At 41.3% G+C, this 24,140-nt stretch overlaps 1 protein-coding gene across 1 annotated transcript in view; it reads right to left on the reverse strand.

Annotated features, from left to right (window-relative positions):
• PRKAR2B (protein kinase cAMP-dependent type II regulatory subunit beta) overlaps positions 1 to 21,722 on the reverse strand; it is a 93,894-nt gene extending 72,172 nt beyond the window's left edge. The window contains exon 1 of the mRNA XM_054188222.1: positions 21,354 to 21,722. Within this exon, the coding sequence (XP_054044197.1) occupies positions 21,354 to 21,681 (328 nt within the window). The 5' untranslated portion in view covers positions 21,682 to 21,722. The remainder of the gene's footprint in view (positions 1 to 21,353) is intronic.
• Positions 21,723 to 24,140: the final 2,418 nt, after the last annotated feature.

Consider the following 24,140-nt stretch of genomic DNA (forward strand, 5'->3'; position numbering starts at 1 on the left):
GCTTTCAGATCATGAGGCAAAGCACATTTTCCCCACTTGGTTTTAGAGAAAAGTTGAGAGATTTACCTCATCAGAGAGCACAGTGACCCAAAAAGAAAAAGAAGCCCAAACCCCAAGTGTTATTGGTTGAATTATAATGAGAATAATGGCATTAAGACTGTTTCAGAAAGTGAATAAATATATCCATATATACACAAGCACCTCAATAGAAAAGCCATAACAAAAGAGCAAAGCATTATCCTGTCCTGACTCCTACCACATAAATGCCAACTCCTCAGAAATTTGCTGATGATACCTCTGGCAGGATGGTGCTTCCTGACTCCAGCACGCTGACTGACAGAACCTAACACAGTCCTCAGGCAGAGCATAGCGCCTGTTTCCTGGTCAGACATCTCACTGGTTTAACAGCCTACAAATAATATACTTCCCACCACTAGACATACTGTCCGTTGTCTGGCAGCCAACAAAACCAGCTAGTGAAACAACAACAAAAGGAAAAGGTCCCAGTGTCCTCCCACCAGCTGGGAACACATCCGCTGGAGTCGTTTAGCTTGGTGGCTGACACCTTCCCCAAGCTCAGGTCCCACAGGTCAGAGTGTAGTTTCTGAGAAAGGGTTTGGATTATTTTGGGGGTTTTGTTTTTGTGTTTCTAGTAAGTCCTTGTACTCGTAGGCTTCAGGCCTGGATAACACCAGCAACATAAAAGCTGTGCTACCACCACTGAGATTTGAGAGGTTGAGACAAAGAGGGGGAAGACAGAGGGAGAAGGAAGAGAAAAAAAAAAATTACTGTTCACTTTCCATATATGTGCAGTGCTAAGTTACTGCAAGCAGCTGTCAGGGATTACGGTGAAGCTGTTAGCCAAAGCACCCTTCACGATTTGGCCTTTCCAGATCTCAGGGACAAGTGAACGAAGCACATCTGGTGCTGGTAGCTGCACTCACTTTAACACAGGCCTTCGGTACCCTTGCAATATCTGCTCTCATTTACTCTTGCAAACATGCAGGACAGCATGCAAACATGACTCCAGGGAGAAGGTGGGATACAGATTCACCTTTAATAATGCAAACCTCTACCTCCCTTTCAGACAGTCAAAACCATTACCCACATCCGTAAGACTAGTGATGATGCACTAACCATAGAGACCCCAGGCGTGATTCAGGTTGACCATCATGAACAGCTTTATGAATCAAGGAAGGGGGTAGAGAAGGCCACCAAAGAATCCCTGGTGACAGCGATACCTAAGTTCAAGGTCCTGCACCTGAGTCGGGGCAACCCTGGTATCAATGCAGGCTGGGGGATGAAGGGATTGAGAGCAGCCCTGAGTAGAAGGAGTTGGGGGTACTGGTGGATAAAGGCTGGACATGAGCAGACAATGTACGTTCACAGCCCAGAAAGCCAACCATACCCTGGGCTGCATCAAAAGAAGTGTGCTCAGCAGGTTGAGGGAGGTGATTCTCCCCCTCTGCTCTGGTAAGACCCCACCTGGAGTACTGCATCCAGCTCTGGAGCCCTCAGCACAGGAAAGACATGGACCTGTTCGAGCTGGTCCAGAGGAGGACCAAAAAAATGGTCAGAGGGATGGAACACCTCTCCTATGAGGACAGGCTGAGAGAGTTGGGATTGTTCAGTCTAGAGAAGAGAAGATTCCAGGGAGATCTTATTGTGGCCTTTCAGTACTTAAAGGGGGCCTACAGGAAAGATGGGGACAGACTTTTTAGCAGGGCCTGTTGTGTTAGGACAAGGGGTAGTGGCTTTAAACTAAAAGAGGGAAGATTTAGACTAGATGTAAGAAATAAACTTTATACCATAAGGATGGTGAAACACTGGCACAAGTTGCCCAGAGAGGTGGTAGATGCCCCATCCCTGGAGACATACAAGGTCAGGTTGCATGGGGCTCTGAGCAACCTCATCTAGTTGAAGATATCCCTGCTCGTTGCAGGGGAGGTTGGACTAGATGATCTTTAAAAGTCCCTTCCAACCAAAATGATTCTATCATCTAAGTGACTCCACAAATCTTTGCAGGCTTAATCTTGAATTACCTGCACACTGGACTGTCAACACGGCACCGGCACCGGCAACGCAGGTGCTACAGAAGACATTACGAAACCTGCCAGACCAACTGAAGGACTGCAGATAATGGCAAAAATCCATCAACAATGAGCTACCATGACTTGCAAGAAAACAAATTATTGGTCTCCCTATTTATCAAGAACCACACAAAGGAGCACCACATAGACATATCATCCTGTTAACGATGACAGAAGAGATACAGAAACTTATGTAAGCAAAGTCCATTATCTAATAGATTTCCATTACCCAGAAGGATATCTACCGAGGATCTTAAAAATGGCACCTCCCGAACTGCACAACTATCTGTTATTTTCCCCATAACTGGGCAGGTAAAGAATGCTGGTAATTAGGGATGACCACTTTCCAAGTGACCATACAGCACTCTTCCTTGTACCCATTGCCTTGTGACAGCCAGCTACTGAACAAACAAAGGGAAAACACAACACAAACCTCATCTCCACGATCACCATCATCCTGATCCTGAAATTCTCCCTTGAACAGCTAACTCTCCGTTTTGGAACACGATACCCCATTGTCAGCTATCCCTCTTCTCACAAATGTAAGTATGCAGAACATGTTGTACCTCAGAGCTTAACATGTAGCACAACACAGTTTCTATCTTGTACTCAGTCTTGATACCACTGCACCAGGATTTGTATGACCATGACCCAACACAGACCCATGCTGCTCCATGTTGCTGTCCCAGTGCCAAGATGCAAACGACGGTAAATAACATAGCACATATATGGTATAACGCCTTTGTTTAGTTTCTTTTTCCAGGCTTGCACTCATCTCAAACTGTTTTTCTCTTCCACGGTAACAACTCAAAACTTCCCCAGAACACGCCAGGATTGTAGCCCTGACTACACAGAACACATATAAAACAGAGACTTCAGTTGCCTAACTTGGTGTGGAGATTTTTGTGCCCCAAAGGTAAAATTTGTGCATAATAATAACAACTGTTGTCACTTGAGCCCCTTTATAAATCTAGTCTTTATTCTCAAACTGCCTCTTACTGAGTCACTACGTGTGCCCCAATTATTGAGCCTTTGAGACCAAGTAACTCATTTCTCAAGAGAATGGAGAAGTCAAAGAAATCCCACAGCCTCAACAGACCTTATGGACAGTTTAGTAAGATATGTCTTTTCTCTCCTGAATCAATTAACTTGTGCAAGAGAGGCCAGGAGTGGCCAAGGGAAGCTGCAGACATCAATTTACCTCAGCACCTTCTGTTTCGTTAGTGTGAAACAGGGATTACTGGTAGCATCTGAACAATGCCCGCAAGCAGAGAGATGGTCAAAGTGCAAATACAAAGATCTATCTACTGTCAATTGACGACTTCTTACACTGCAGCAGCATTATACCCTGGTTTGAGGTAAAACAGAACCAATTTTCTGCTCAGTAATTTTACTTGCAATTAAGCCTCTTCTAACTGAACTCTCTGAAATTAACAGCATATTGCTCAGACACTGTTTGCTCCCAGAGTGATAAGGCCTATGTTCATAGCTAATGCCAAGGAATGGTACACAGAGAGGCTCTTGCTTATACCTATTGCTGTAACAACCAAGGACACTAACTTTGTTATTTGCCCCATTGGAGGGTCAGAAGCAGAAAACCGTAGAGGGGTCCCACCTGTGGGGAGGAGCAGACAGGACAGTTTTGGTGACTCAAAACTGACCAAGGGGGTATTCCACCCCATCTGCATCACACTCAGTATAAAAACTGAGGATCAAAGGGTCAGCCCTCTTCCTCTGAGGAGGACTGTCTGGTCATGTGCCTTTGACCCCAAATCATACATTCCTGACTCCAGATCCGTAATCCAGTTCCCATCCATCGCTGAGCCCAGTCTGTCACTTTCCCAGTGCCTGCCAGTGACATGATCATCATCCTGGGAGCTTGACACTGGCTTTGTCTATATTGTATGCACTTCATTATTTTCTTTCTATTTTACTATTAATATTTTCATTAAAGCAGTTTAGTTTCTTCTAAACTTATAAGTCTCTTTCTCTCTCTTCCTCCTCTCCTTTCAGGGAGTGGTGAGGAGAGCATCTGTCGTTGGTCTCAGTGGCCAGTCCAGCCCAAACCACAACAGATTTGTTGACGCCCAACATGGGGCATGAGAGGGCTCTGACAGATTGCCTGAATAGTTAGAATTCCATCTTGCTAAGAAATTAAAAGACAGCTCATACCCTGCCGTTCTTAAGCTAAATGTTACATCATGCCTTTAGAGAGCTTTGTTTAAAGTTAATTGATGCAACACTGCTCAACTTGCTGAATATGCCGTATGGTTAATTTGCTCTTTGTGTTTGTATGTGGTGGTTTAAATGTGCTGCTCTGCTGTGGTTTGGGATACAGATCTATAATATGATAACTTGAACAATGGTTTTACCTGCATATCTTGGGCATCATGTAACAGATTCTATAACTAATTACACTTTCGATTTTACCTGGGGAAAGTTTATTTTACCCTTTAATGCTTACAGCAAATTGACACTATCAGAGCTATGGGATGGAAACCTTTTGGATTTTGAATGAACATTACTTGCTTAAAAATAGGATTTTGTTGTTGATTCTCCTGAATGTGTTGCAGGGGTGATTTCTTATTAAAAAAATCGGTGCAGGAGATGGTATTATATGACATACACTGCTGCTATTCAAATTCCACAAGTCACCCCACGGCCCACACCAGCACAAGCCACTCCTCAGCCCACGCTGGCACAAGCCAGTCTACCGCCCAAACCATGACACATTAAAAAACATTTAGTGAGGCTATCTAAAACTGTGAATCCTATTATGTCTTATGGCTTCATTACTTGGGATCACATTCAGAAACATCCAGTAATCACAAGTACTGGATTTTTCAGTGCTACTCCATTTTGCTCAACAGTTTGGGCAGCATTTGAAAAGTTGCATCTGTTGTAAGTAAACTTCAGCATCACAATCACTTTCACTCTCATTTCATTCTGCTCCTGGCTAGCGAAGCTTGAGAATGTTGTCCTGACTTCCTTCAGTAACTATCTGTGAGATTCCTACCAGGGGCCAACTTTCCATGACTCTTGATAATAAACTCTCCAACGGGCTGATTAGTCATCAGGCAATGAAGTAACTCTTGGCATAAAATAATGGTCTTCCACCAGAGGGCTTTAAAAAAAAAAAATAGCATAAAACCTCTACGCTCCCAGTTTTGATTCCCTAGCAAAATTACATTTGATAATGACACCATTACCTGAAATACTGCTAAAACCAATTGTAACAAATGTATGTGGTCACGACCCCAAGATCCCTTCCCTCCAGGCCCATCCAAGAAGTCCAACCCACACTTTTTCATGTTGTCTATTTACAGTTACGTACCTGGGCAGATAATTTGACATTTGGGTATTGAACAGATAAGTATACAGAGACAGAATGAAGGCAGACCAACAGATGCTGCTGGAGATCTGGAGTCTTGCTCAGACTCTCTGCTTTGGGAATGTGGCAGAAACTCTTTACTCTGTGTCTGATGAAGTGGTACTTGTCCTGTCTAGCATCCTCCCCCCACCTCCACTGCCTTTGAAGAAATTCTACTTCCTTTAGAGCACGTAAACAGAAAAGGTCAAGACTGCACCAAAAAAAGGAGAAACAAAAAAGAAGGGATGAGTCTGCCTGACTTGTTCCATGTCAGACTAGCAACCCACACCTCCAAAAAAAAATGCCCTATTCCCCAGGCCATGCCATATTCCAAGGACGAGAACTGAAAGCTCTCCTCTTGAAGGCAAGTCAATGTGGAAGCAAGCACGCTAAAAAGCGGGTATGATGCCTGACTCCGACCTAGTGATCTGGATGTTCAAGTGTCTACAAAGAAGACAGACTAGAGTACCTCTTTCAATTTACTGGAATATGTATGTTTTTACATTATACACTCAGTGGGAAAAATAAAATCCATTTTTGTAAAACACTTGTAAATTTCTAACATTTCTTCCTTGCTTTCTCAACAATTTAAAAAAAAAAAGTAGACTGCTTCAGAAAGTTGCTGAAACTAAAAGGACACTCAACTTCATAAATTCAGGATAAACAATACCTTTAACTTATGTTCCCAGTATCCACATTAGGGTACTAGAAGTGAACACTAGTAGTACAAAAGTACTACTGCTACTTTTTCTTTTTGAAATTATTTTGTACAAGAAAAAATAATTGAATTCTATTTTTTATCCTAGTAGTGGATTTAAAAAAAACCAACAAAACACAACACTACAAACAACAACTTAAAAACACTGACATGAGACAAATTTATTCAAGTTTTATAGGCTGGGTCTATACATGACCTTCATGTTAAGCATGACCAGAAAAGCATATTGTTTAATGTAATGGTTATATGACAAGAGCCCATACTAATAACCACAAACTGTCTTTTGTATAAACAATTTGGTAAATGACAGTATGCATTAGGAATATCAAGCAATGCAATCTCTTCAGTGTGCAGACAAGACAGTTTTGCATTTGCTTCATGTGAGGTTGTGCTTGTGCTGGCCTGCTCCGGTTGGGAAGGACTGGCTGTTGTGGACACAGCTACCCAAGGTCACCTCCTGCGTGTTCCACTCCCTGCAATGGCAGATCATTTGGGGGGCATCTGCTGGCTGAGCAAATGGCTTTGCCTTTTCCTTATCCCTCTTACTCGCTCAGGCTCACACAGAGTTTCCATCCCCAGCCTGTCCTGTGGCTCTGCCTCCACACTCCCCTAAATGAGTTCATGCCCATTTGGGAATATGCTCTTCTTTTCATTAGAGCACAATATCATGGTTATCAACAACCTCACCGGCACCTTCCTATGACAAAATCTGGAAGAAGGCAAACTGGCTCATATATAATCTGTGTAAGACAATGGCAAAATTCAATAAAGTTTTCTCCATTTTGGTACTCCTTTTATAGGCAGCTAAACAGGCCATATAGGTTTCCTCTCCTTACAAGAGCTTTGCTGATTATTCAGGTATTCCTGCACATTTCAGTGAAAGATAAACCCATTGTTTTCTACATTTGGCTAGAAAAAATGATGCGCCAGACAAAAATTTCTCAAATTCTAGCATAAACCCTGGACTCTAGATACCGGAGTTTGTTTTAAAATACTGCAAGCAAACAATGCTACATGAGCCCCTCACAGACCTTCACACACATATTGCTACAAGGTCACTGAAAGATGGGGACAGCAAGTATTCCATTTTACCAAGTTACAGTGTGTGCTCAGGGATACAGCACAAACTACTGAAATGCACACAGCAAGTCTGCAACACACATGGAGATTTAACCAAATTTATCTTAACTCTTAGAGCCCTATTTTTAATTGCTGGATCATTCTTCTTTAGAGGATGATTATCAAGAGATGAGATTAGAAAAGACCAAACCTTAGCCTTCAGTCCAAATTCCTTTCTCTTGTGGACTTCACCCAGAGTATTTAAAGAAATTTTTTTTGCAAAATTTTTAAAGTATCTCTTACGACTGGTTGGATATGGGAAAAGTTGCCGTCAGTTACTGTACTGCACCATATACACTAATTTAAAAATGTGTTTATCACTAACTTGACAGACAGTAAGAGCTTCATCAGGACAGTCTATAAAAATAGACATGTATGTATTTTCTAAATCATATAGTTTCATAGGCCCTGTAGGTGTTCTTATATCATGACCTTAAAATTTCTGTAAGTACTATAGGTGAACGCTATCCAGTTTTACAGACATGCCAATAATTCTGATTAACATGCCTCTTTCATTTGTTTCACAGCTCCAGAGACACATTATCCTCTTTGCTGTTAAAACAAGAGGTTACTAAGAAATCAAACCACTTGCATAAAATATGTAGGATTTGACCAATAGAAAACAGCAATCAAAAAAATAATAATACATATTATCTTGGAAATCCAAACTACTGATCATCAAAAGAAATTTTTAAAACTTCAAATTATGATTAAACTTCCTTTTGATACAAACAGAAAAAAGTGACGGTTTATATCCAGTGGCAAGTTTCATCTCACAGTCTAACTGCAATTTGTGTGACTTTCCAATTATGGACTACAAAACTTCAACCTTCTTTCCACTCCCAGAAGTACAATCAGTTATACGCATTTGATTCCTCGCCCTATAAACAGAGAAACCAACATTGAACATAAACTATGCTAAGAGAATTTATCTTTAGGAAACATTGCAACTGTTGAATCTCTAACACACAAGTTGTGCAAGATGAAGTATGAGGCTAGTTTTATAGAGAAAATGAACTTTACTACCTAAAATGTACTCCATAAAAAACTCTAACATTGAGATGAAAGCTAAACTAATGCCTTCACTAAAAAAAAAAAAAAAAAAAAAAAAAAAAAGGGTAGTTCTACAGCTCTATAAACTGTTTTGTCCTGGAACGCAGAACACAAGTTAAACAATGTCAGTTCCTAGCCAGAAGTAAATATAAAGTAGAGTTTCCGGAATGAATGCGTAAATCTTCTTGGCTCTGCCTTTAAATTTTTAAAACAGTGCATGTGTTTATATTCTGACCTTTGTACCTTTTCCAAATGAAAACAAAACAAAAATCACAACGAAATACTTTTCAGCAATAACCAAACTCCTCTCTATTACTTTCTGAGTATCAGTTACAGTAACAGGTAACTGCCACAAGTGTAATAGCAATTATGTTTCTATTCTTGAAATTTAGGAGGAAAGAGCTTTCTTCCACAGAATTTGATCTGTCAATTTTAAATTAAACACAAACAATTTTAAATTAAACACAAACCATTTAAACACTGGAAACCAGCAAGAGTAATTTCATTTTGCAAATGATATACCAATTGCTGGGGGGAAAAAAAGCAATTAATAAGGGCTATTGCATGCTCTGTTGTTATTAATTGCTGTCAGTAATAACTACCTCATTTCCAGGAAAAAACTCCTTCCTGCTTCATTTCTTTCACCTTGGTTCACAGCAAAGGTTATACCGCTATGTTATCCACCTGCTTCCTGCTCGCTCCCTTTACCAGCTTCTGAACTTGCTGAACAATTTCATTTAAATGTAACAATTAAGAAAGTCTTAAAGCAAAATAGTTCCTGCTAATTTGTGAAAAATAGCAGCTGACACCAAACTGCTATCCACCACAAAGGAAAGGTCACAGAAATTCAGTACTGGTCTGCCTCATTTGGCCCATCAACCTGCTAATCAGTACTAGATGGCTCCGAACACCAGTACTAGACGGCTCTGAAGCACAAGCATTCAGGTGCTGCCCCTATCTGAACACTATAACGTACCTTCAGTAATGTGCTTCCAGTTTTGTGCTGAATAAAACTAAATGTTGCAAAGGTATGATATCGACTCCATGTCATACACCATCTGGCTCTTTGAGGCCATAAGACATGTTTTGTTTTTCCCTCAGCTGAAATGAACACATACCAACCAATTAGCGTGCTGGAATAATTTCACACTATGATTTTTACACTATGACTTGAAGAAATAATAGAGGTATGTGCCAGTTTGTATGTTCGGTGCTGTGTAGTCAGTTTTATTATTTCTTCAGAAAATAAAACATTAAAAAAAATAAAATCCACTGAAGAGGAACTTGCAATAAAGTTGAAGGTGAGACAATGGATTGCAATGTACTGACTTCTACCACAGCCATGAATGATAACTCCTTCCTCAGAAGTAAAACACATCTCGGATAGCATAGAAGTCTCTAGGCACACAAGAAGAACAAAAACAATTTTGCTCAACAGCTGAATTCCCCCATTCCCCGTGGCAGGACACCCAGGTGGTGCCCAGCGGCCGGTGGGGGCCTCCAGCACCGCCCGCCTGGACAGCTCCCGCCCAGGGGCAGGGACCCAGGGCCATCTCCCCCAAAGGGACCCTGCGTCTGTCACCTCCCAGCCAGAAGCGGTGACAAACAGCCTGCTTCATTAGGGAGAAGGGCTAACAGGCTCCTTAACCTGTCAGATTTAAGGACATTTGTTTTTGAAGCTCATTTGCATGCTTTGTTTTGATTCTGTCAAGGATTTGGATGCTACAGTGGCAGAATTCTGTCAGACATAAAAACATCTTTCTAACAGAAAAAAGTACAGTCCAATAAGCACCCAGTGAGGTACAGGCTCATACCAATGATCTGGATCTTAGAGAACTTGCCTCTTCCAAAAGGCCTATACACGCACCTTACTTCAACTCACTCCTGGATTGTCTTCCATTATCTAGTGTTACAGCTATAAAGACCATGAGTGTTGTGCTAAAATTGTAAATATCAACCTGCCTCCTTTCTATTGTGAAGTGTGATTGCACACATTTCTGTGATTTATCTTCCATTACTGTCAAGCAGAACTGCAAATAAGCGTTTATCTCAAAACAAGGGAAATGGATGTTAGCCACTGACTGAGCTTCTGTATAAATAGCAGGTCAAGCAACCTTCTTAATTTCGCATATTGCAAAGAGCAAAAGAAGGAACACAAAACACTTGATACACTCTCTTAAGAGCAACAAAAGTTGAAAACCAGAAATGCTGTCACAGTCTTTTACTGTGTCTTACTACCGTTTGGGTTTTTGTGGGGTTTTTTTGTTGTTGTTGTTTTGTTTTGTTTTTAAATCCAGTGCATGAGAAAGATCCTTCAGCAAAAATGACAGCCGAGATAGAAGAAGTAGATTGCAACTCATTACTTTACTCTTATACTCTGTATAACCTTCCCAGGAAAACCCTCTCTTTGGTGGAAATGGATCAATGACTGGATCCAATTTTAGCAGTAGCATGAAAGTCAGGTCTTTCTAGCAGTATTTACAGAAGTACACATTAAGAAACTTTACTCTAGAGGGTGTGCCACACTCCCAAAATTCCCCAAAAACGAAGCCACAGAAAAGGACAAACACCTCATTTTTGCATGGAAAGCATACCTTCTCTCACAAGCTCAAACTGTTCTTCGATTGAGGCTTCCCAAGATCCCAAGGCTTCCCAATCTCCTTATACACGCCAAAGCCTGCATCTGTGCTCAATGCAATGATTTGAGGGATGGATTTAGAGAAGCATGAAATTGTTTCTCTTCTTTTTTAATTTTTTTGAGGCTATAAGCTGAAATAATTACACACGGGCCATGTTCATATGACAATACATTCCAGAGAGACAGCAGAGTAGGGTGCACTTTAAACAGTGACTCCACTTTATTCAGGTTCCTAAGAAAGAAAAACCAGAAGAACTAATTACTTCTCTTTGCAAGGTGGATAATGGAAATGAATCTATGTCTACTCCCACCTCAACTGCCAGCAGCAGCTACATTCCAGTAGAAGGACAAAACTGACAGATTAGCAAGGGAGACATGCAGATAAATACTGATGATAATTTTTTACCAAGAATTGAAGGTAGTAGTATCTAAGAATAAATAACTATTTACTTTCAGACCAATTTTTTATATGTGCATTAGCCATTAAATAATATTTCCTGTAGGTTGAGGCAACAGGAAGGAAGGAAGGCTATTAACTCTGTATTTAAATTACCTCACAAACGCTTAAATAATGTAGTGGTGAAGGCTAGATCAGAGTTTCTCATGTTTTGAGTACCTATTAAAAACCAATAGAGACAGATAAATTATTAGCGAAAAAATGGCTTTTAGAGAAAGATGTCTGAACGTTACTCAAAGGTATTGAACGAAATGGCTGGAAAGAGAAAACACTATGCATTAAAAATGGAAAAAAACCCCACCCAGAACCAAAGATAAAATGATGACTGGGCCTAGTACTAAAAAGACTCCTGGAGAAGCAGATCTATAAAGGTACCTGGATCTTAACTCCTCAATTTCAATAGAAATTAGGCGTAACTGAAAAAAAAAAAAAAAATTGTCTGTCCCTCTAATGTTTAATAGTTTCTATAATTGAGAACTTACATTTTTCAAAACTCATTCATGACTACAAAATGGTTTCATTAGAATGGTAGAAAACATTCTGTTCAAAGCCTTAAGAAAATTGTAACGTATGTCTATAGTATACATCTTGCTTGTTTCTGACTGTGGGATGAGTACCACAAACATTGTTTTGGAAGAGAACAAGAAATCTCAGGACAGTCCCAGCTCTCCATTAGACAAAGTTTTTGTCATTAAAGCTGTCAATCACTGTTAATCCAGGAAGAGTGTTTAAACATACTTACTAGCTTGTAGACATTGCAAAACCTTTAAAATCAAAACGTAAAAATTTCTTGATCAACACCTATTTGAAGGACTTGAGACATTAGTCTGCACTTTTTACCAAATGCAATTACTGGCCTAACTATGGAGTTCCTTAGGCATCAACGAAAAGAAGTGTTACAGCTTCAGAGAGAGGATCTAAAAGGGAACAAGTTCAGGACTGAAAGTAATGGGAAACAAATTAGAAAGCACAAGATCAGTGCGGTGACAGTATATAAACATTCATGGGGACATCAGAAAAGGCCACAATAATGCTGCTATGGACAGCATGAGTTCAAATTAATCCATACCCTGCAAGAGTTACAAATGCCTTATAACTCGCAGCAATGGATTTTATTCTTCACGCTAGCATTACAACTCTATCATTAAAACCAAAATGGGAAAACACACTAAACCTTTCAGCCTGAGCTCTCAGGCTAGCAAGTCTGAATGTTTACACTTGCTTCCAGCTTGTATCCATCCCAACACTGAGGATTCTGTACATCTTTTATTTATAGTCTATACTGAGGCTTTGCAAAGAATGTTTTCTTTCCAGTGTTGGGCAACGATTTCTTCCTGTCTGGTATGTTTTACAATAGACATGTCTGCTAAAAAGTTATGCTACGAAGAGACTATCACTATTTATAAAAACATATTTTACATCTGCATCACAGGGATTCAGAAGGGGTTGATGCTGTTATAAAGATCTTTATACAGGCAGGATGGTATCTGGAACAACTCTGAGCAGGAAAGATCATGTTACTTCTCCTTTCAAAAGCTATTTTATACAGCAATTTTCGAGTCCCTCCATTAAGGAAGTCTTCATAATATTTACTAATTGGCCCTTTTAGCTTGGCTTTACAAAAACCACTTTAGTCAAATAACTGGAACAGTATGTGTAAGAAAGCTATTCTCATTATCAGTTTTTACCTGCGCAAGCTCTCAGCTTCAAATTCTTGCTCTGATGATTTTTTTCTTAATATTAATATCATTAAGCACAGCAATTTAAGAGGCAAAAATACAAGTGAAAAACACTTTCTGTTGTTACAGCATGTTTGTTTTACCACTTTGCCTTCCATTATCCACAGTGTTATAGTACAATAAGGCAAGGCTAAATTAAAATTTAGATATATTTTTTTTATTGTTTCATTCCTTATCATTTCCTCATTTTATCTGTGGTCTGTAAATTACTTTTCTGAGCAGCAATGCTAAAAGGATGCCTTTTATGGAAAGGATGGCGAACTGCCATATGGCTGTTGTTCAGTTCACTCAGTGGGTACCTTGTGCCTACAACCAGCATTTTACTCCCTTGCACTTCAGACACCCTTGCCTGTCTACATCCCCCTTCATTTCGGATCTCACTTTTTTGTGTGAGATGGTATCATTTAAAATTCTGAATAAGGCACTGGACATTGGATTAACATCATCTTTTTGATGTAGTCCCAAAACTGTACGTCTTCTAGGTTACTTGCTCAATCGATTCAAATCTGGATTCATGTGTTACACTGCCTAGAGATGGAAATAGAAATTCTGTGTGAGTACTTCTGCTATTTTTATCACCAAATGCACAAAAACTTGAAATAGGGCTCTTCGAATTTTTAAATGAAAAACAGAATTGACAAACATGAAGTGTTTCTTCAAGGAAAAATGCAATAACACCAGTCAATTAGAAAAGTAAAAAATAAAGAGAAAACAAAGGACACTCAAAGGCAAACTTCACCTCTTCAACATCTTGTTTAGTGCTATGACTGAAAATGGATCTACAGAACAAAAATGTATCCTAGAAAGCAAAAAATTAGATAAAACACAAAGTTTGTAATGACTTGTCTTGATCAAAATTTACATGGATGTAGGAATGTCCTGTTCAGTTTCCTGAAGTAAACAGGTTATCATTCCTACCCAGCAAGTGAAAGGATTAGCCTGAAAGGGTTCCCTGAAAGGATAAGAGTTTTCAGCATAAAACCTCTCCATAAAGCTATCTAGCCTTATGTGTCATCATCAATTGTCCCAAAGGAAAAAAAAAAAAAGTATATATTTCCTGTAGAATTCTCATAAGATTGCTTTCAAGCAACAGCATAAGTGATGTTTATGGTAATAATATCTACCTATAGATGTGTGTATTTCTTTTAACAAATTTACCTAGCACATAGTAACTCATGTACACGGACTTAATCTTTTATGTGCCCACATCCATGTAACAACCTACAATATAAAAGAAGTCCATATGATAAATGTATCATCCCTAGTAAGATCACCTCTTTTTCTTCTAATTCATGTACGTCAAGACCTATTCCAGCAACAGAGAGTTCTGAGCCATTTTAAATGCCTCTTTTTCTCAAAGCCTTTTTAAAATCACCTTTTTAAAGCACAGAACTTCTCCATAATTACACTCACTTGAAGCTCAAAAGAAAAGCTCAAACCTGGAGTGGGAATAGTTTTTCTACAGCATGACTTTCAGGCACTTCTATTAAAATAGTAGTTGGTGAAATAACCACCGTGATTTTTATTAAGCACTAAAGAAACGGACTTTTCACAAACTGTTTGTTACGTACTGTTCAATATTTCATTTTGCCATCAGCACCGAAACCATCTTAACTCTCTATGAAGACTGCAGCTGCACCCACATGGCTATTGACTTTCTTGACGATGACCACTACTGTTATTTTTTTAAAACAGAAAATGGTCAAGAACAATCTGGATTCTCCATGAAAAACTCAAGTTGAAACTTTCATTAGAATACACACTCAGTAGAATATAAGTGTTATGAGTCTCCAGATGCAGTAACGTGACAGAAGATAATGTCAAAATATTTAAAAGATTGCAAATGACCAAGTTCACATTCATACAATGCACTGACCACTAATTTTAGTTTAAGTTTGTATTTATGCCCTTCTGAAATACATTTATAAGCCAAACAGAATTTCAGTAGAAAATTCAGGACATAAATTTGGAGTGTATACATGAGGAGAGCAGGGTTATATCTGGGTTGAGAAAGTAAAAGCAGATAATTTAATGCTCTCTCTCTCTCACATGTACTCTCTTATTCTTTTATCTTCCTCCCCTTACTTCTGTCCCTCCTCTTTCCTCTTGCTTTTACCTTTGCACTTTCCTTACCACACACTGGCTCCTTTTCTGACTCCATGTCCTGCCTTCCACCTTGCCTTCTTGTTCCTTTCATCACTGTGTCCTGACAAATGAAATTTCCCAATCTAGAGGTCATCTTTGATTTTGAAAAACCAGAAGTGGGGCAGCAGCCCGTACCTTCATTAATCTGTACCTTGTGACCTAAATGTGCGATTTCCAAACCATATGTTCCAGATTTACAGGAGCAGCTAAGGGCAATGAGTCTGCAGAGATTTCACTATTTAAGGTCAATTTCCCTCAGACTGAGGGATCTCACTGGACAGAAATAGGGAACAGAATGCAATACTTTTGCATAACAGACTAGTGATAAACCCTGAGATATATACATATTAAACCAAGCTTCACTTACTGACATATGCGTGAAGGACCACTGTGCAGGTTATAAACATTAGGCCATTACGTTGGTTTTTTACAACTTCAACAGGAGTACATTCTAAAAACAGACACTTTCTTAGTGTCCACAGATACATCTTTATTCTGGTCACTAAAAAAAAAAAATAAATAAGTAATTGTTTATCCATTTATGTAAATGAATAAACAGGAGTAAACATGGGGAACAAAAAAAGTAACATTTCTTTGGGAAACTGAACCAAAGTCAGCAAGTGACACAAAACTCCCAGAGCATTCCTGAGGAAGCTAGTTTTAAAGGAAAACAGACATGATATGTGCAAGAAAGTGAGTAGTGGTGTGCAAGTGTTAGTACTGACACTGTTTATGCTTTATCATTCATAATGCAATCATTACAAACTCATGCCAACAAAACTTTATGTCTTCCTATACTTCCTGAATTAATGCTATTTTCTTTTTCTGAGCTGAGCAGTCAGCCAAAACCAGTTCAAGTTGTTTCGTTAGAGAAAAAGAAGCTGGAGATAAATTCAAATGTTTTTGGTATAGTTTTACTAATTTTCTGTCCTTAGGTCTTTGGAATTTTCTCCTGCTTCTCTTAAATGCACACATTTTAACAAAATAATAGCCAGCAGAGACACCTTCACTCATCCATGCTTTTGTTTTGAGTGGGGATACATATATACTTTACAGTGGAGGCTGCTATCATTTCAACTGAATTCTTAACACAAACATACTTTTTTTTTTTTTTTTTAAAAGTGGTTATAGCAAAAGTATGCTTTTCATCTACAATCACAAATGTATGCATGTCTGAGAGGGAACCATACTCCGTACTATAAAGACTTCTAAGTGCTACCCAATACAAGTTCACATTTCTAGTTGTTTATAATTTAGTCAAACTAAGTTTTTGGACTGTAATTCTCTCAACCTGAATAAAACACCTGGGTCAGATTAAGGGATTAAAAAAAAAAAAAGAGAGAAAAAAAGACTGAACTGCCAACTTGCTCAGGTTTGCTTTCTAAAATAACTGTTGGCAGAAAGAAAATATTTTTGTTTGCTCCTGTCGAAAATACTGGAAACTATTATTTCAAAAAGCTCCATTATTCTGAAGATTTACAGCAAGGATTGAAAGCTTTGTGGTTATATGACTGTGTATACTACTAGATAAGAGTGGCCAGTGGCCATCCTCTGACCACCGAGGCCCACTGAACCAGCAAGGCACCCGTCCACACGGCTAAAATTCCTTTCCCTCCAGAAGCCGTTTGCATCCCAAATGCCTGTCCCAAATGGTCTCCTACACACAGTATGCTCTGAACCATGCCGGACACAATTCAGAAAAGTGCAAGGAGGTGTAGCCCAAAGCACGCCAAGGAGTGCACCAACAATGCCATGCTCACATGGGACTCACCTGTAACTGGGAACTTCTCTAAATTGTATCCACAGTAAGGCTGCTCCAGCCTGGGTCTGATTAGGTTTGTCCTTATAATCGTACAAATAATGCTTCATTTCTTTTTATATTTCAGATGAGTGACAGTAGAAATTATTAAAACTTCATTCCCGAAGTTGCCTAAGCACACATTAGATAGCAATGCTTTCAGCCACCACCCATCATAACACCCAGGTTTTAATTTGAATACACAAATTTTTAAGAAATTCACATGTTTTTCTATATGGTCCCCAGTTTAATGATATCTTACTACAATCTATACATATTTTTACATTGCCCCCTTGCTCTCATTGACCCCTTCCACTGCTCTAACCTACCCATTATCATCACACGACAGGCGCGCAAAAAACTGTTTAGTGTTTTTGTTTAAACCATAAGTAAGGTTAACAGAACTGATGAAGCACCATTTATCATCACAAAGCTGGTGTGGATGTGGTTGCGTGCAAAGTCTTCTCTGACACTCTCGTTTCTACAATTTACCTACTATTTCAAGATTTCTATGAACAGCATGTATGTAAAGCAATTCAGACTGAATAAAGGAACTAAAATAAAGACACGCCTTTAACATTGACATTGTAAACTAGAATACACGTTTTACCTAAGCAGTGATCTCGTATTATTTGAGTATAATCTGAGTAAAGTTGAGATAGATACTTGCATTTTCTAGATTAAGTTTTCAAAGGAGGAACTCAAAGCAACCAACACACCAACAGAAGCACATGGGGGAGGAAAGGAACAGCTGTAGTATTTTCCTGCTCAAATACATCACTATCTGAGAAAAAACACCAACACAAACCAAAGTAAAACATGAGAAAAACAAAGTAAACAGAGACTACACAACACCAAATACGGAATTGCAATTTTTGAGTTTAAAGAACAGCAATGTTACCTCTAAAAACATCTGTTCTAATTCATATTAAGGCTAAATAGAATATGAATGTTTAGCTATGCCAAATATTTAAAAACAGCTGTTACAAATGACATGGGTTATTACCCATCAAAATAAGTTGCACATTGACACATAAGTGGTAATGTAAAAAGTATAGTCATTTGTAAAAGAACAAATAACTTACTGAGCATTTTCAGATTTTGCAGACACAGTATAATAAATTTTAATACGCACTTCAAACCTGCAAAAAGTTAAAAGAATTTGCTAAAAGGAGGCTCATTTTTACCTATACGTTCTATTCAGTTTAGTAATTGCTTTTAGTATTAGTAGGAATTAGTTGAGGTCACTGATAAACGCTAATACACCCATGTAGGGCAACTTAGTATGTTTAAAAACAAAACCCAAAACCCAACTAAAAGACCTAAAAATCACTCCCAAATTAAGCAGTGCATTCAGTAAAGAATGTCATCTCAGAGGTCACCTTAACTCCAGGTGCCAATTCAGAACTACAACACCAATACAACAAAGTTCTCCCTCCAGACAAGGTAACTGCTTCTACCTTTATTTGATTTCTGCAACTGATGTAATGGACACAGCAGAGGACCTGAACAGAGTTTAATTCATGTTTCACATATGACTCTTAATCCTGAGTATAGGGGTTTTGCCCCCCCCCCCCTTTTTTTTTTTCTCTTCTTTTAAACACAGCTTATGCCTCAGATCATTATTTCTGAAACAGGATAATGCTGATGTACCTTCCAAAACGCATTTCAAGGACAAAACTAATATGGACAAAGAGTTCAACTGCAGTGCTTATAGGTAGGTAGTAACATGCACTGGGAAAGGAGAGGAAAAAAACAAAACAAAACAAAACAAAAGTGGCTTGGAGACAATAGCATTTAGAAGGAGCTCTCAACAACGTCCTGTTTGAATTAATTAAGGAATACCATCAGCTTGACATTTCAAGTGTACTGCTTTAACAAAGAAACAATAGCACCACCAGGTCTGAACTCCTTCCCAGAGGTTTTTATTTTACATTTGCTTACAAACGTCTCCAATTTGTTTTCCTCTCCTGTACGAAAGCAGTATTCAAACAGGACAAATCGCCTATACAGAAGCAATCTGATTATTCATAAAGGCAAAAGAAAAAAAGAAATTCCCCCCAACTTAAGTTCAAGAATTGCATCTTACAAAAAGCAAAAGCACAAAAGAAGTATGCTTTTATAATGGTATTTAAACTCATTTAAACAATGGGTTGAATACAAGCCTTTATACGTCCAGTTATTAACAAAAGGCTGAGTGGATGCATTGTTATGTTACCTTAAAAGAATACGTATTCAGGGCATGCATAAAATTTGAATTTAAGATACACACTCCTGCACATTGCACACATACACAAGCACACCACTAGCAATCATTTCCTATAACTTATTATTCACCTTCCACATGGCTTCACAAATATTTCCATTTCTGTTACTTTTAATTATTAATTATTCCAACCGACAGAAATTACAAGCCATAATACAATTAAACTTTCAAAACATGTTAGGCTTAAAAATGTGATATTTTAAAGGGTTTTTGTCAAATGAGTAAATCAATTAGTTAAACCAAGTCGTTCTGCCACGTCCCTTAATGAGAATATTGACAATGGCTTTCCTTCTTCACAACCACAACGCAAACAATATAAAGAGAATCTTGCTTACAGGTATTCATTAGAAAAGCTTAGAAAGCTTCTTAAAACACCCTGTAAAGTTATATTTGTAACACATACATGCCAATAAATCAAGCTACGTTTCTGCACTTCCCTCCATACAACATTCCAGTTCTCCATTCACCAATGAGTCCATGTAGTGTCATAATAATTCATGTTTGAAAGCCACGTCTAGTGCTAGTGAATTAAGCTAATAATGTTGTTCTTCCACATTATCACCATTTCAGTTTTCAAAGACAGCAAATTTCCAGATTTTTACTACTCTCACATAATCAGCATTAGAGTTCAAAATTACCACATAAATCTGCAGACCCTGATTGACAGATTCAAATTCCCATTAAACGCACATGGTATAGCTGCAAAGAACAGATGAAAAGAATGGCGACTGTCTTACAGTTTAACATAAAGCATTTAGAAAACTTACCCAGTTCTTAAACGTCTACATTTTTTCCTGATAAAACGCGCATAAGATGTTCTTTTTTAAAACTGCACTGATCTTCGTCTAGCCAACACCTGGCTTCTGTACTCTGCTAAGCAAATCTACCTCCAGCATGACCTGGAGGGATGAACGCTTCAACGATCTGATAAGATATACTTCAATTTCAAGCTGTTCTCAAAAAAAAAAAAAAAAACAACAAAAAAAGCTAACGATAAAGATGCTTGGACGCTTTCTCTTCTCCATCTAACCTTATTAACTTGACCTCTCCGCAGCTAACCGTACCGACTGACCCCTCCGTTAGCCTGCTCGCGACACAAAGACGAAGCTGCACACGCTTCAGAGATGGCTACCACCCATCTAGTGGGCTGACAGCGGCTCTAAATAAAGCCCCTCGGCCACACAAAGATAAGGTGTCCCTCGCTGCATGCAGATAGGTGTTACCCTCAAACACAAAGATAGCGCACACTGTGCTTTGCCGTCCTCACAGCTTGCTCCACAGGCCCTTCCACCAGGGCAGACAATTTCACCCTGGCTTTCAAGAAGAAATTACATTTTAAATTGTGCCCTGCTTTTTGAAACACACGTAAGTCCACCTATGTGAAACGCTGCATCAAGTGCGTAAATACAGTAACCTAGCCAGGAGAGGCATTTTCTAAGGTGGACATACACTGGACTAATGACAAAATGTAGATCTGCTCTCTTGTGCTCTTAAAAAAGGAAACATACAGATCTGCTGTTCGGAATGTTACAGGCCTATACGCTAGAAGCGACAGAGCCGGGGGCTCTGGCCATACCCGTGTGCCCGACATCCCGCCCTGCTGAACAAAACGGACAAGCCCGGCAGGTTCAAGTTTGCCGCGGGAGACGGGAAACCTCCCTTGGGCTCCCTGGTTTGGCGACAGGGCAAGCGGGCGAGCTGCCGGTGGAGCGCGACCGCCCCCTCCCCATTCCCTGTCCCCTCACGGAGGCTCCTCACGTCCCCGGGCCCCCACCACCGACCCACGACCACCGGGGCGGGGGCCGGGGCCTGTGCGCGGGGGCCGCCGCTCACGGAGCCGTGCGGCCACTGAGGCGGGACCCCCCTCGCCGCTCCCCTGCCCACCTGAGGGAGCCGCCCCCGCCCGGCCCGGCCGGCTCCCTCCTTCCCCCCGGTGCCGGGCGAGGCGGGGGACCCTTACCCGGGAACTTCGGTTCCTCCTCCTCGCCGCTCTCGGAGTCGGTTTGCATGGGCTCCTCGGCGAAGTTGACCCCGCGGGCGTCGGGGGGGGCCCGGCGCGGCGGCTGGCTGCCCCTGTCATGGCCGGGCGCGGGGGTGCCCGCCTTGCGGCCGCTCGCCTCTTTCTCCGCCGCTGCCGCCGCCGCCGCCTTGGCCGCCGCCGCCTCCTCCTTGAGGCGCCCGAAGTACTGGAGGGCGAACTCCAGCAGGTCCCCGGGCTGGCTCCGCAGCACCTCCACCGTGAAGCCCTGCAGCAGCTCCGTCAGCCCCGCCGGGATGGAGATGCTCATGCCGGGGCCGGCCGAGGGGGCGGCAGCCTGGCCGGGAAGGGGGAGGGAGAGGGGAAGGGGAGAGGAGGAGGAGAAGGAGGGGGGAGAGGCCGGGGGTCCGCAGCCGGCGGACGATGCGCACCCGGCGGATCGCCCGTGGGCAAGGGGAAAGGGGCGGGCGGCGGCGGCGGCGCAGGTGGGAGCGGGCGGGGATGGGGGGGCGGATCCGCGGCGGGCAGCGGCTCGCTGGCGGCCCCGGCGGCCGCAGCCTCTCGCTCCGCTTCGCCCCACACTTGGCACGGCGGCCCCGTCCGTGACTGAAGCCTCCCCGCCCCCGCCGCCTCCCTCCTCCCCCCGCGCCGGGGGAACCTCGCACACATGTGACCCGGGAAACCATGACAACCTCCCGCCGGGGACTGCGGCCCGCAGCGCGCCCCCGCCCGCCCCGACAGAGCCAGGCAGGCAGGGAGCGAGGAGAGGGTGGTCGACTTGCCGGCCCGGCCGCGGACCACCACCCCCCCCGCCGCGGGGGCAGGCGAGTAGCCCTCCCAGCTGTTAATACCCGCCCGGGGCCTCCCGCTGAGGGAAGGCCTCACGCCCCCTTCCCCGGCCGGGGCACCGCCGCCCCCCGGGGCTCCCCCCGCGCTGTGGGGGCCTTTCCACCGTGGTGGATCCAGGATCCGCGCGGGCGATCGGCGGGGATTCCTAATGGGTGGACATGGATATAGTATTCCATAGCTAATTACTGCTGCGCTTTTTCTCGGGCGTGTACCACCTTAAAGATATTCCCCGCATCATTCATACGCTATCTATCTATATTCTTTAGGATGAGAGGGGTGATGCGGTGCTAAGAAAACACCTGCCGTTTGTCAGCTGGTTGTCTAAGGTCCATGGAAAATTTAGCCGGAGAAAGAAACAACTGTTATTTAAAAAAAAAAAAAAAAGGAAAAGTCCAATTTAAACATTGCCGGGTGCCAATGCTCAGCATAGACACCCTTCCAAGTCATGCTGCAGAGACTACTTAGCACAGTGTTAAGTAGGTGCCACTTGTCATCACCAGGAAGCTTAAATGTTTTAAGTAAGTAAGTGGCAATTACAGGTGCCATGCTTTTCATAGGGCTTTACTAAACACTTCTTGAAAGTGAGATCCTTGGAATGCATGAAAACTGCATCACCCCCTGATTCGTAATCGCCTCCGAACATTTGGCCAACGTTTTGGGGTTCCAGAAATATCTCTTACAATCTTATTTTTATGCACCAAGCAAATTAACTGCTAACAAGTCTAAGGTTGGGACTACTTGGCTGTTTGATAATTGATTTCACTAAACGTCCGGAGTTACTCAAATTGCCTTGAAATATGCTTCATCGGGGCTTATTTCATCAGGGTAAGATAAGAGTCAAAATTCGGGTTTGTAGTAGCAAGGTACTGAAAGAAATGACTTCAAGAAAGTAATGTGACAGCAAAATACAGCAATCCCTATGGTGCTTTTAACACACATCTGGATCTTAAAGGCATTTTTAATTGAATTAGTTTCCAAGTGGAATCCAATGCTTCCTGTGTATGCATTTGCAAATGGAGCTCGGTTCACAAGTTGGATCTTCAAAGTGTTATAGACCTGGCAAATTAGTGAAGTGAGTGAACCATGTATGCGTGGGTGATTGCCTGCTGCCCTGTAGCAGGCAAGAGACACCTCTGCCAATGGAGCTGTGGAATACCTCTGAGCAACATCTTGTGGCTTCATTTCTCTCTGCAGGAAAAGCCTACAGCTATTCATTATGAAGTACTTATTTGAAGTTAAAAGCCATCTCATACCACTGTGAGGGCTGATCTGTTTGTGACCAGGTTGAGAGATACCCAAGCTCTGAGGAAACCTCCAGGAAGCGAAGTGTTGATGTCTTCCAAGCACTATGTGTTCTGTGAGCATACAATATTCCATTTACTGGAGCCTTCCAGGACTAAAAGAATTGTCATCCCTGAGGTTTTCTCTTAGCCAGACAAGGCACTCTTATTACTCTAGGAATTTACCAGCAGCATAGTGTCTTTTGCCATCTAATCAAGGACTTCCTTAGCTTGCCAGAGCCTCCCATCCTCCCAGACACGAAAGGAGATTGCTTCTCTGAGGACATCCTCAAGAGCAAGTCTTTGATGTTTGTATGCAAAACTGGGATAATTTGAATAAGAGATTCCTAAGTGGTGGCACTCTAAAGAATTATTCTTTTTTAAAATTTTCAAAACAGACCAAAACATTTGTGCCTAGTGAGACTTATCCTGAGTTCTGGTGTATCTCAAAGGATGGCAGTGAACTCCGTAATTGAAGTTGGTGTTGTCTGGTTTCCTTAGATACTTTCTGTTCCAGGGAGCTTGCATTGACATTTAAATTGCTTTTAAATCCTCATAAGGACGACAGCTGTCCCAAAATGTGTTATGTCTAGCAGAGTGAACAGTTAGGTAATGAGAGTATCAGTTCACACCTCTCCAG

This window comes from Rissa tridactyla, chromosome 1 (genome assembly GCF_028500815.1).
Source record: "Rissa tridactyla isolate bRisTri1 chromosome 1, bRisTri1.patW.cur.20221130, whole genome shotgun sequence".
Taxonomy (NCBI): domain Eukaryota; kingdom Metazoa; phylum Chordata; class Aves; order Charadriiformes; family Laridae; genus Rissa; species Rissa tridactyla.